Source organism: Oncorhynchus tshawytscha, linkage group LG18 (assembly GCF_018296145.1).
Source record: "Oncorhynchus tshawytscha isolate Ot180627B linkage group LG18, Otsh_v2.0, whole genome shotgun sequence".
NCBI lineage: Eukaryota > Metazoa > Chordata > Actinopteri > Salmoniformes > Salmonidae > Oncorhynchus > Oncorhynchus tshawytscha.
Genome location: NC_056446.1, coordinates 44637778 through 44651036, shown reverse-complemented (window position 1 = coordinate 44651036; position 13259 = coordinate 44637778). Strand labels below are relative to the sequence as shown.

General features: G+C 46.9%; 1 protein-coding gene across 1 annotated transcript in view; it reads right to left on the bottom strand.

Moving 5' to 3' along the window:
- Positions 1-13259, bottom strand: part of LOC121840009 (neuroblastoma-amplified sequence-like) — a 64428-nt gene that overhangs the window by 17217 nt on the left and 33952 nt on the right. Inside the window, exon 3 of the mRNA XM_042301126.1 lies at positions 7251-7390. Within this exon, the coding sequence (XP_042157060.1) occupies positions 7251-7390 (140 nt within the window). The remainder of the gene's footprint in view (positions 1-7250; positions 7391-13259) is intronic.

Below are 13259 nucleotides of genomic sequence, written 5' to 3'. Positions count from 1 at the left end.
GATCACCCCAATCCACAAAAGTGGAGACAAATTTGACCCCAATAACTACCGTGGAATATGTGTCAACAGTAACCTTGGGAAAATCCTCTGCATTATCATTAACAGCAGACTCGTACATTTCCTCAATGAAAACAATGTACTGAGCAAATGTCAAATTGGCTTTTACCAAATTACCGTACAACAGACCATGTATTCACCCTGCACACCCTAATTGACAATCAAACAAACCAAAACAAAGGCAAAGTCTTCTCATGCTTTGTTGATTTCAAAAAGCCTTCGACTCAATCTGGCATGAGGGTCTGCTATACAAACTGATGGAAAGTGGTGTTGGGGGTAAAACATACGACATTATAAAATCCATGTACACAAACAACAAGTGTGCGGTTAAAATTGGCAAAAAACACACACATTTCTTCACACAGGGTCGTGGGGTTAGACAGGGATGCAGCTTAAGCCCCACCCTCTTCAACATATATATCAACGAATTGGCGAGGGCACTAGAAAAGTCTGCAGCACCCGGCCTCCCCTGCTAGAATCCGAAGTCAAATGTCTGCTGTTTGCTGATGATCTGGTGCTTCTGTCACCAACCAAGGAGGGCCTACAGCAGCACCTAGATCTTATGCACAGATTCTGTCAGACCTGGGCCCTGACAGTAAATCTCAGTAAGACCAAAATAATGGTGTTCCAAAAAGGTCCAGTCACCAGGACCACAAATACAAATTCCATCTAGACACTGTTGCCCTAGAGCACACAAAAACTATACATACCTTGGCCTAAACATCAGCACCACAGGTAACTTCCACAAAGCTGTGAACGATCTGAGAGACAAGGCAAGAAGGGCATTCTATGCCATCAAAAGAAACATAAATTTCAACATACCAATTAGGATCTGGCTAAAAATACTTGAATCAGTCATAGAGCCCATTGCCCTTTATGGTTGTGAGGTCTGGGGTCCGCTCACCAACCAAGACTTCACAAAATGGGACAAACACCAAATTGAGACTCTGCACGCAGAATTCTGCAAAAATATCCTCCGTGTACAACGTAGAACACCAAATAATGCATGCAGAGCAGAATTAGGCCGATACCCACTAATTATCAAAATCCAGAAAAGAGCTGTTAAATTCTACAACCACCTAAAAGGAAGCGATTCACAAACCTTCCATAACAAAGCCATCACCTACAGAGAGATGAACCTGGAGAAGAGTCCCTAAGCAAGCTGGTCCTGGGGCTCTGTTCACAAACACAAACACACACTACAGAGCCCCAGGACAGCAGCACAATTAGACCCAACCAAATTATGAGAAAACAAAAAGATAACTACTTAACACATTGGAAAGAATTAACAAAAAAACAGAGCAAACTAGAATGCTATTTGGCCCTACACAGAGAGTACACAGCGGCAGAATACCTGACCACTGTGACTGACCCAAAATTAAGGAAAGCCTTGACTATGTACAGACTCAGTGAGCATAGCCTTGCTATTGAGAAAGGCCGCCGTAGGCAGACATGGCTCTCAAGAGAAGACAGGCTATGTGCTCACTGCCCACAAAATGAGGTGGAAACTGAGCTGCACTTCCTAACCTCCTGCCCAATGTATGACCATATTAGAGAGACATATTTCCCTCAGATTACACAGATCCACAAAGAATTTGAAAACAAATCCAATTTTGAAAAACTCCCATATCTACTGGGTGAAATTCCACAGTGTGCCATCACAGCAGCAAGATTTGTGACCTGTTGCCACGAGAAAAGGGCAACCAGTGAAGAACAAACACCATTGTAAATACAACCCAAATTTATGCTTATTTATTTTATCTTGTGTCCTTTAGCCATTTGTACATTGTTAGAACACTGTATATATATATAATATGACATTTGTAATGTCTTTACTGTTTTGAAACTTCTGTATGTGTAATGTTTACTGTTAATTTTTGTTGTTTTTCACTTTATATATTCACTTTGTATGTTGTCTACCTCACTTGCTTTGGCAATGTTAACACATGTTTCCCATGCCAATAAAGCCCTTGAATTGAATTGAATTGAGAGGGCGGCACAGAGAGAGGGGAGAGAGAGAGAGGGAGGCACAGAGAGAGGGGAGAGAGAGAGAGGGCGGCACAGAGAGAGGGGAGAGAGAGAGAGGCGGCACAGAGAGAGGGGAGAGAGAGAGAGGGCGGCACAGAGAGAGGGGAGAGAGAGAGAGGGCGGCACAGAGAGAGGGAGAGAGAGAGAGAGAGAGGGGAGAGAGAGAGAGGGCGGCACAGAGAGAGGGGGCACAGAGAGAGGGGAGAGAGAGAGAGAGGGCGGCACAGAGAGAGGGGAGAGAGAGAGAGGGCGGCACAGAGAGAGGGAGAGAGAGAGAGAGAGAGGGAGAGAGAGAGAGGCGGCACAGAGAGAGGGGAGAGAGAGAGAGGGCGGCACAGAGAGAGGGGAGAGAGAGAGAGGGCGGCACAGAGAGAGGGGAGAGAGAGAGAGAGGGGAGAGAGAGGCACAGAGAGAGAGAGAGAGAGAGAGAGAGAGGGGAGAGAGAGAGAGGGCGGCACAGAGAGAGGGAGAGAGAGAGAGGGGCGGCACAGAGGGGAGAGAGAGAGAGGGCGGCACAGAGAGAGGGGAGAGAGAGAGAGGGCGGCACAGAGAGAGGGAGAGAGAGAGAGGGGCGGCACAGAGAGAGGGGAGAGAGAGAGAGGGCGGCACAGAGAGAGGGAGAGAGAGAGAGGGCGGCACAGAGAGAGGGGAGAGAGAGAGAGAGAGAGGGGAGAGAGAGAGAGGGCGGCACAGAGAGAGGGGAGAGAGAGAGAGGCGGCACAGAGAGAGGGGAGAGAGAGAGAGGGCGGCACAGAGAGAGGGGAGAGAGAGAGAGGGCGGCACAGAGAGAGGGGAGAGAGAGAGAGGGCGGCACAGAGAGAGGGAGAGAGAGAGAGGGCGGCACAGAGAGAGGGAGAGAGAGAGGGCGGCACAGAGAGAGGGGAGAGAGAGAGAGGGCGGCACAGAGAGAGGGGAGAGAGAGAGAGGGCGGCACAGAGAGAGGGGAGAGAGGCACAGAGAGAGGGGAGAGAGAGGCACAGAGAGAGGGGAGAGAGAGGCACAGAGAGAGGGGAGAGAGAAAGGGCGGCACAGAGAGAGGGAGAGAGAAAGGGCGGCACAGAGAGAGGGGAGAGAGAGGCACAGAGAGAGGGAGAGAGAGAAAGGGCGGCACAGAGAGAGGGGAGAGAGAAAGGGCGGCACAGAGAGAGGGGAGAGATAGGCACAGAGAGAGGGGAGAGAGAGGCACAGAGAGAGGGAGAGAGAAAGGGAGGCACAGAGAGGGAGAGAGAAAGGGCGGCACAGAGAGGGAGAGAGGGAGAGAGAGAGGCACAGAGAGAGGGGAGAGAGAGAGGGAGAGAGAGAGAGAGAGTCAGATGTTTCCAGTTGTCGCCATCATAGAGATGTCAACCGCTGGAGTTGTTGTTGTTACTAGCGGTAACAGGGTAGTGTCTGTAATACTAGCGGTAACAGGGTAGTGTCTGTAATACTAGCGGTAACAGGGCAGTGTCTGTAATACTAGCGGTAACAGGGTAGTGTCTGTAATACTAGCGGTAACAGGGTAGTGTCTGTAATACTAGCGGTAACAGGGTAGTGTCTGTAATACTAGCGGTAACAGGGTAGTGTCTGTAATACTAGCGGTAACAGGGTAGTGTCTGTAATACTAGCGGTAACAGGGTAGTGTCTGTAATACTAGCGGTAACAGGGTAGTGTCTGTAATACTAGCGGTAACAGGGTAGTGTCTGTAATACTAGCGGTAACAGGGTAGTGTCTGTAATACTAGCGGTAACAGGGTAGTGTCTGTAATACTAGCGGTAACAGGGTAGTGTCTGTAATACTAGCGGTAACAGGGTAGTGTCTGTAATACTAGCGGTAACAGGGTAGTGTCTGTAATACTAGCGGTAACAGGGTAGTGTCTGTAATACTAGCGGTAACAGGGTAGTGTCTGTAATACTAGCGGTAACAGGGTAGTGTCTGTAATACTAGCGGTAACAGGGTAGTGTCTGTAATACTAGCGGTAACAGGGTAGTGTCTGTAATACTAGCGGTAACAGGGTAGTGTCTGTAATACTAGCGGTAACAGGGTAGTGTCTGTAATACTAGCGGTAACAGGGTAGTGTCTGTAATACTAGCGGTAACAGGGTAGTGTCTGTAATACTAGCGGTAACAGGGTAGTGTCTGTAATACTAGCGGTAACAGGGTAGTGTCTGTAATACTAGCGGTAACAGGGTAGTGTCTGTAATACTAGCGGTAACAGGGTAGTGTCTGTAATACTAGCGGTAACAGGGTAGTGTCTGTAATACTAGCGGTAACAGGGTAGTGTCTGTAATACTAGCGGTAACAGGGTAGTGTCTGTAATACTAGCGGTAACAGGGTAGTGTCTGTAATACTAGCGGTAACAGGGTAGTGTCTGTAATACTAGCGGTAACAGGGTAGTGTCTGTAATACTAGCGGTAACAGGGTAGTGTCTGTAATACTAGCGGTAACAGGGTAGTGTCTGTAATACTAGCGGTAACAGGGTAGTGTCTGTAATACTAGCGGTAACAGGGTAGTGTCTGTAATACTAGCGGTAACAGGGTAGTGCCTGTAATACTAGCGGTAACAGGGTAGTGTCTGTAATACTAGCGGTAACAGGGTAGTGTCTGTAATACTAGCGGTAACAGGGTAGTGTCTGTAATACTAGCGGTAACAGGGTAGTGTCTGTAATACTAGCGGTAACAGGGTAGTGTCTGTAATACTAGCGGTAACAGGGTAGTGTCTGTAATACTAACAGGGTAGTGTCTGTAATACTAGCGGTAACAGGGTAGTGTCTGTAATACTAGCGGTAACAGGGTAGTGTCTGTAATACTAGCGGTAACAGGGTAGTGTCTGTAATACTAGCGGTAACAGGGTAGTGTCTGTAATACTAGCGGTAACAGGGTAGTGTCTGTAATACTAGCGGTAACAGGGTAGTGTCTGTAATACTAGCGGTAACAGGGTAGTGTCTGTAATACTAGCGGTAACAGGGTAGTGTCTGTAATACTAGCGGTAACAGGGTAGTGTCTGTAATACTAGCGGTAACAGGGTAGTGTCTGTAATACTAGCGGTAACAGGGTAGTGTCTGTAATACTAGCGGTAACAGGGTAGTGTCTGTAATACTAGCGGTAACAGGGTAGTGTCTGTAATACTAGCGGTAACAGGGTAGTGTCTGTAATACTAGCGGTAACAGGGTAGTGTCTGTAATACTAGCGGTAACAGGGTAGTGTCTGTAATACTAGCGGTAACAGGGTAGTGTCTGTAATACTAGCGGTAACAGGGTAGTGTCTGTAATACTAGCGGTAACAGGGTAGTGTCTGTAATACTAGCGGTAACAGGGTAGTGTCTGTAATACTAGCGGTAACAGGGTAGTGTCTGTAATACTAGCGGTAACAGGGTAGTGTCTGTAATACTAGCGGTAACAGGGTAGTGTCTGTAATACTAGCGGTAACAGGGTAGTGTCTGTAATACTAGCGGTAACAGGGTAGTGTCTGTAATACTAGCGGTAACAGGGTAGTGTCTGTAATACTAGCGGTAACAGGGTAGTGTCTGTAATACTAGCGGTAACAGGGTAGTGTCTGTAATACTAGCGGTAACAGGGTAGTGTCTGTAATACTAGCGGTAACAGGGTAGTGTCTGTAATACTAGCGGTAACAGGGTAGTGTCTGTAATACTAGCGGTAACAGGGTAGTGTCTGTAATACTAGCGGTATCAGGGCAGTGTCTGTAATACTAGCGGTAACAGGGTAGTGTCTGTAATACTAGCGGTAACAGGGTAGTGTCTGTAATACTAGCGGTAACAGGGTAGTGTCTGTAATACTAGCGGTATCAGGGCAGTGTCTGTAATACTAGCGGTAACAGGGTAGTGTCTGTAATACTAGCGGTAACAGGGTAGTGTCTGTAATACTAGCGGTAACAGGGTAGTGTCTGTAATACTAGCGGTAACAGGGTAGTGTCTGTAATACTAGCGGTAACAGGGTAGTGTCTGTAATACTAGCGGTAACAGGGTAGTGTCTCCCTCCCTCCCTCCCCCATAATCTCCGTGGTTCTAAATCAAGTTGTTTAGTTCACTACTAAAATCTGAAGTGATTTTACCCACGCACCGTTACCGTTTCTCTCCCTCCTTCCACCCCTCCTCTCCTTTCCCCCTCTTTCTCTCCCGCCACCCCTCTTTCTCTCCCGCCACCCCTCTTTATCTCCCTCCACCCCTCTTTATCTCCCTCCTTCCACCCCGCCTCTCCTACCCCCTCCTTCCATCCCTCCTCTCCCCCTCCTTCTCTCCCTCCTTCCACCCCTCCTTCTCTCCCTCCTTCCACCCCTCTTTCTCTCCTTCCACCCCTCTTTCTCTCCTTCCACCCCTCCTTCCACCCCTCCTTCTCTCCTTACCCCTCTTTCTCTCCCTCCTTCCACCTCTCCTCTCCTACCCCCTCCTTCCTTCCACCCCTCCTCTTCTACCCCCTCTTTCTCTCCCTCCTTCCACCCCTCCTCTCCTTCCCCCTCCTCTCCTTCCCCCTCTCTTTCTCTCCCTCCTTCCACCCCTCCTCTCCTTCCCCCTCTCTTTCTCTCCCTACCTCCTCTCCTTCCCCCTCTCTTTCTCTCCCTACTTCCACCCCTCCTCTCCCTCCTTCTCTCCCTCCTCCCACTCCTCCTCTTTCTCTTTCCCCCTCTCCTTCTCTCCCTCCTTCCTTCTCGCCCTACTTCCACCCCCTCCTCTCTTTCCCCCTCTCCTTCTCTCCCTCCTTCCTCTTTCCCCCTCTCCTTCTCTCCCTACTTCCACCCCCTCCCCTCTCCTTCTCACCCTACTTCCACCCCTCCCCTCTCTCCCTCCTCCCTCTCTTTCCTCCTCTCCTTCTCTCCCTCCTTCCACCCCTCCTCTCCTACCCCCTCCTTCCACCCCTCTTTCTCTCCCTCCTTCCTCTCTTTCCCCCTCTCCTTCTCTCCCTCCTTCCTCTCTTTCCCCCTCTCCTTCTCACCCTACTTCCACCCCTCCCCTCTCTCCCTCCTCCCTCTCTTTCCCCCTCTCCTTCTCGCCCTACTTCCACCCCTCCCCTCTCTCCCTCCTCCGTCTCTTTCCCCCTCTCCTTAATATCATGTCTGTCCCTCCCTCCCACTATGCATCAATCTTTTAATGGGGAGCTAATGAGTGCAACCCTTGGGAGACCGGTAGAGAATCAGAATTGAACTAGAGATAAAACATCATATCAAATACACCTACACTTCCTCTTTCATCATAGGTGGCCACGCCTGGAGGAGGAGCATCAGCTGCTGAAACTCCTCCCACTTCCTGCTGTCGCCTAGCAGCTGGAGGAAGAGACGATACCTCTTCTCCTCATTTTCTATGTCATCCATCTCCACCTGACAGAAAGAGAGAGGAGGGGGAGAGAGAGAGAGGAGGGGGGAGAGAGAGAGAGGAGGGGGAGAGAGAGAGAGGAGGGGGAGAGAGAGAGAGGAGGGGGGAGAGAGAGGAGGGGGAGAGAGAGAGAGGAGGGGGAGAGAGAGAGAGGAGGGGGAGAGAGAGAGGGGGAGAGAGAGAGGGGGGAGAGAGGGAGGGGGGAGAGAGGGAGGGGGAGAGCGAGAGGGGGAGAGAGAGGGGGAGAGAGAGGGAGGGGGGGGAGAGAGAGGGGTGGGGGAGAGAGGGAGGGGGAAGAGAGGGGGAGGGAAGAGAGGGGGGAGGGAAGAAAGGGGAGGGAAGAGAGAGGGAGGGGGAGAGAGGGAGGGGGAGAGAGAGAGAGAGAGGGGGGGGGAGAGAGGGAGGGGGAAGAGAGGGAGGGGGAAGAGAGGGGGAGGGAAGAGAGGGGAGGGAAGAAAGATTTAACAGTTCAGAGTCCTATCAACACTATTAATATACTAACACCCCACAGACAGACAGACAATATACTAACACCCCACAGACAGACAGACAATATACTAACACCCCACAGACAGACAGACAATATACTAACACCCCACAGACAGACAGACAATATACTAACACCCCACAGACAGACAGACAATATACTAACACCCCACAGACAGACAGACAATATACTAACACCCCACAGACAGACAGACAATATACTAACACCCCACAGACAGACAGACAATATACTAACACCCCACAGACAGACAGACAATATACTAACACCCCACAGACAGACAGACAATATACTAACACCCCACAGACAGACAGACAATATACTAACACCCCACAGACAGACAGACAATATACTAACACCCCACAGACAGACAGACAATATACTAACACCCCACAGACAGACAGACAATATACTAACACCCCACAGACAGACAGACAATATACTAACACCCCACAGACAGACAGACAATATACTAACACCCCACAGACAGACAGACAATATACTAACACCCCACAGACAGACAGACAATATACTAACACCCCACAGACAGACAGACAATATACTAACACCCCACAGACAGACAGACAATATACTAACACCCCACAGACAGACAGACAATATACTAACACCCCACAGACAGACAGACAATATACTAACACCCCACAGACAGACAGACAATATACTAACACCCCACAGACAGACAGACAATATACTAACACCCCACAGACAGACAGACAATATACTAACACCCCACAGACAGACAGACAATATACTAACACCCCACAGACAGACAGACAATATACTAACACCCCACAGACAGACAGACAATATACTAACACCCCACAGACAGACAGACAATATACTAACACCCCACAGACAGACAGACAATATACTAACACCCCACAGACAGACAGACAATATACTAACACCCCACAGACAGACAGACAATATACTAACACCCCACAGACAGACAGACAATATACTAACACCCCACAGACAGACAGACAATATACTAACACCCCACAGACAGACAGACAATATACTAACACCCCACAGACAGACAGACAATATACTAACACCCCACAGACAGACAATATACTAACACCCCACAGACAGACAGACAATATACTAACACCCCACAGACAGACAGACAATATACTAACACCCCACAGACAGACAGACAATATACTAACACCCCACAGACAGACAGACAATATACTAACACCCCACAGACAGACAGACAATATACTAACACCCCACAGACAGACAGACAATATACTAACACCCCACAGACAGAGACACTATTAATATACTAACACCCCACAGACAGACAGACAATATACTAACACCCCACAGACAGACAGACAATATACTAACACCCCACAGACAGACAGACAATATACTAACACCCCACAGACAGACAGACAATATACTAACACCCCACAGACAGACAGACAATATACTAACACCCCACAGACAGACAGACAATATACTAACACCCCACAGACAATATACTAACACCCCACAGACAATATACTAACACCCCACAGACAATATACTAACACCCCACAGACAGACAGACAATATACTAACACCCCACAGACAGACAGACAATATACTAACACCCCACAGACAGACAGACAATATACTAACACCCCACAGACAATATACTAACACCCCACAGACAGACAGACAATATACTAACACCCCACAGACAATATACTAACACCCCACAGACAATATACTAACACCCCACAGACAGACAGACAATATACTAACACCCCACAGACAGACAGACAATATACTAACACCCCACAGACAGACAGACAATATACTAACACCCCACAGACAATATACTAACACCCCACAGACAGACAGACAATATACTAACACCCCACAGACAGACAGACAATATACTAACACCCCACAGACAGACAGACAATATACTAACACCCCACAGACAGACAGACAGACAATATACTAACACCCCACAGACAGACAGACAGACAATATACTAACACCCCACAGACAGACAGACAGACAATATACTAACACCCCACAGACAGACAGACAGACAATATACTAACACCCCACAGACAGACAATATACTAACACCCCACAGACAGACAGACAGACACTAACACCCCACAGACAGACAGACAGACACTATTAATATACCACCCCACAGACAGACAGACACTATTAATATACCACCCCACAGACAGACACTATTAATATACCACCCCACAGACAGACAGACAGACACTATTAATATACCACCCCACAGACAGACATACACTATTAATATACCAACCCACAGACAGACAGACAGACACTATTAATATACCACCCCACAGACAGACAGACAGACACTATTAATATACCACCCCACAGACAGACACACTATTAATATACCACCCCACAGACAGACAGACAGACAGACAGACAGACAGACACTATTAATATACCACCCCACAGACAGACAGACAGACACTATTAATATACCACCCCACAGACAGACAGACACTATTAATATACCACCCCACAGACAGACAGACACTATTAATATACCACCCCACAGACAGACAGACAGACACTATTAATATACCACCCCACAGACAGACAGACACTATTAATATACCACCCCACAGACAGACAGACAGACACTATTAATATACCACCCCACAGACAGACAGACACTATTAATATACCACCCCACAGACAGACACACTATTAATATACCACCCCACAGACAGACAGACACTATTAATATACCACCCCACAGACAGACACACTATTAATATACCACCCCACAGACAGACAGACAGACACTATTAATATACCACCCCACAGACAGACAGACAGACACTATTAATATACCACCCCACAGACAGACACTATTAATATACCACCCCACAGACAGACACACTATTAATATACCACCCCACAGACAGACAGACAGACACTATTAATATACCACCCCACAGACAGACACTATTAATATACCACCCCACAGACAGACACTATTAATATACCACCCCACAGACAGACACTATTAATATACCACCCCACAGACAGACAGACAGACACTATTAATATACCACCCCACAGACAGACACTATTAATATACCACCCCACAGACAGACAGACAGACACTATTAATATACCACCCCACAGACAGACAGACAGACACTATTAATATACCACCCCACAGACAGACAGACAGACAGACAGACAGACAGACAGACAGACAGACAGACACTATTAATATACCACCCCACAGACAGACAGACACTATTAATATACCACCCCACAGACAGACAGACAAAACAAGAGAATCCAACACTACACAAAGTAGGTCACACACCTGAAACATTCAGACATGGGCTTACACACACACCAGGCAGGTACACACACACACACACACACCAGGCAGGTACACACACACACACACACACACACAGGCAGGTACACACACACACACACACACCCCACACACACACACACACACAGGCAGGTACACACACACAAACATGTTTACATTTGCAGTGCATACTAACGAGATGGTGTGTAATGAATGATCTGTCAGCGAGATTCTCCAATTACATTGAATGAACTAAAGGACAAAATACGAACCCACCAACCCCAACAAGGCTTGTGGGGAGGATAGTAGGATAGATAGATAGGATACACAGTATGGTAAACAAACTCCAGCTGTGGTGACGAGCGGTTGGATTTCTGAGACCAAAGCATTCTGGGTGACGCTGGTGTGTGAAGTGGTTGAAACTACAACTCTACCAAAGGACAAGACTATTCCACGTGGATCGTTGGCTCCACGGCTGGAAGTGGTTCAACTCTGAGACTATCGATCCCTACAGAATAAGAGAAAATCTTAGATACAAATGACTAGTCAGCAGCTAGAAATGACGTAAACCGAGGACGAGAATACAGACAACCGTCGAAACATCTAATCTATGAGAACATTTCTGAATGGTACTCTGAAGTATCCACTCTAACCCTGAAATACTTTGATCTTCGGGGGAAACGCAACCAGAGAGACTCTGATCTCCAGCAGACGGACCGGGTTCCAACAGAGAAGACAACAATGACATGGGCATAAATAGAATGAACGGCCGTTCATGTGCGAAGGATAACCCGCTCTCTCTCAGTCTCCACCCCTTTCCCTTTGTCCACCAAACCGCCATATCGGCTTGGTCCACTAGGGACTCTTTCCTATCGTTGTTACTAACCGATATCTACTGTTTGTTTCTGATGTATTTCTGTGATTATTTAGTTAGTTAGTAAATAATTGAGCCATTTGGTGTATGGGATGATTCATAGTAGAGGCTGGGTTCGTGCAGATAACCAACCATTTATGATGTTTTGATGAGACTGACGAAGGTAGTAATTATTATTATTTTTTATTTATTTTACCTTTATTTTACTAGGCAAGTCAGTTAAGAACGAATTCTTATTTTCAATGACGGCCTACTGGGGAACAGTGGGTTAACTGCCTGTTCAGGGGCAGAACGACAGATTTTTACCTTGTCAGCTCGGGGATTCAAACTTGCAACCTTTCGGTTACTAGTCCAACACTCTAACCACTAGGCTACCCTGCCGCCCCTACACTCTAACCACTAGTTATTAATTAATCATTCGGTAGATTATAACTTTGTAAATGTGAACAATTTAAATGGAATTCCTAGTTAATTAAATTTACATTAGTTTAATCATGTCATAATAATTACAGAGAATTGATTTGATCAAATAAACAGACGTCACATTTAAAGACTAAATACACAACACAGACCACGTATTCCAATTGGCTTAAACTCTTCAACGTCATCCTCAGCTCTGGCATCTTCCCCTATATTTGGAACCAAGGACTGATCACCTCAAATCATAAAATTGGAAAGAAATTTGACCACAATAATTACCTGGAATATATGTCAACAGCAATCTCGAACAAATACTCTGCAGACTCCAACATTTCCTCAGTGAAAACAATGTCCTGAGAAAATGTCAAATTGGCTTTTTACCAAATTACCGTACGACCGACCATGTATTCACCCTAATGGACAACCAAACAAACCAAAACAAAGGCAAAGTCTTCTCATGCTTTGCTGATTTCAAAAAGCTTTTGACTTAATTTGTCATGAGCTATACAAATTGATGGAAAGTGGGGGTAAAACATACAACATAAAATCCATGAACACAAACCACAAGTGTGCGGCTAAAATTGGCATAAAAAACACACACATTTCTTTCTATGGACCTTTGTGTGAGACAGTGATGCAGCTTAAGCCCCACCCTCTTCAACATACAGTGGGGAGAATAAGTATTTGATACACTGCCGATTTTGCAGGTTT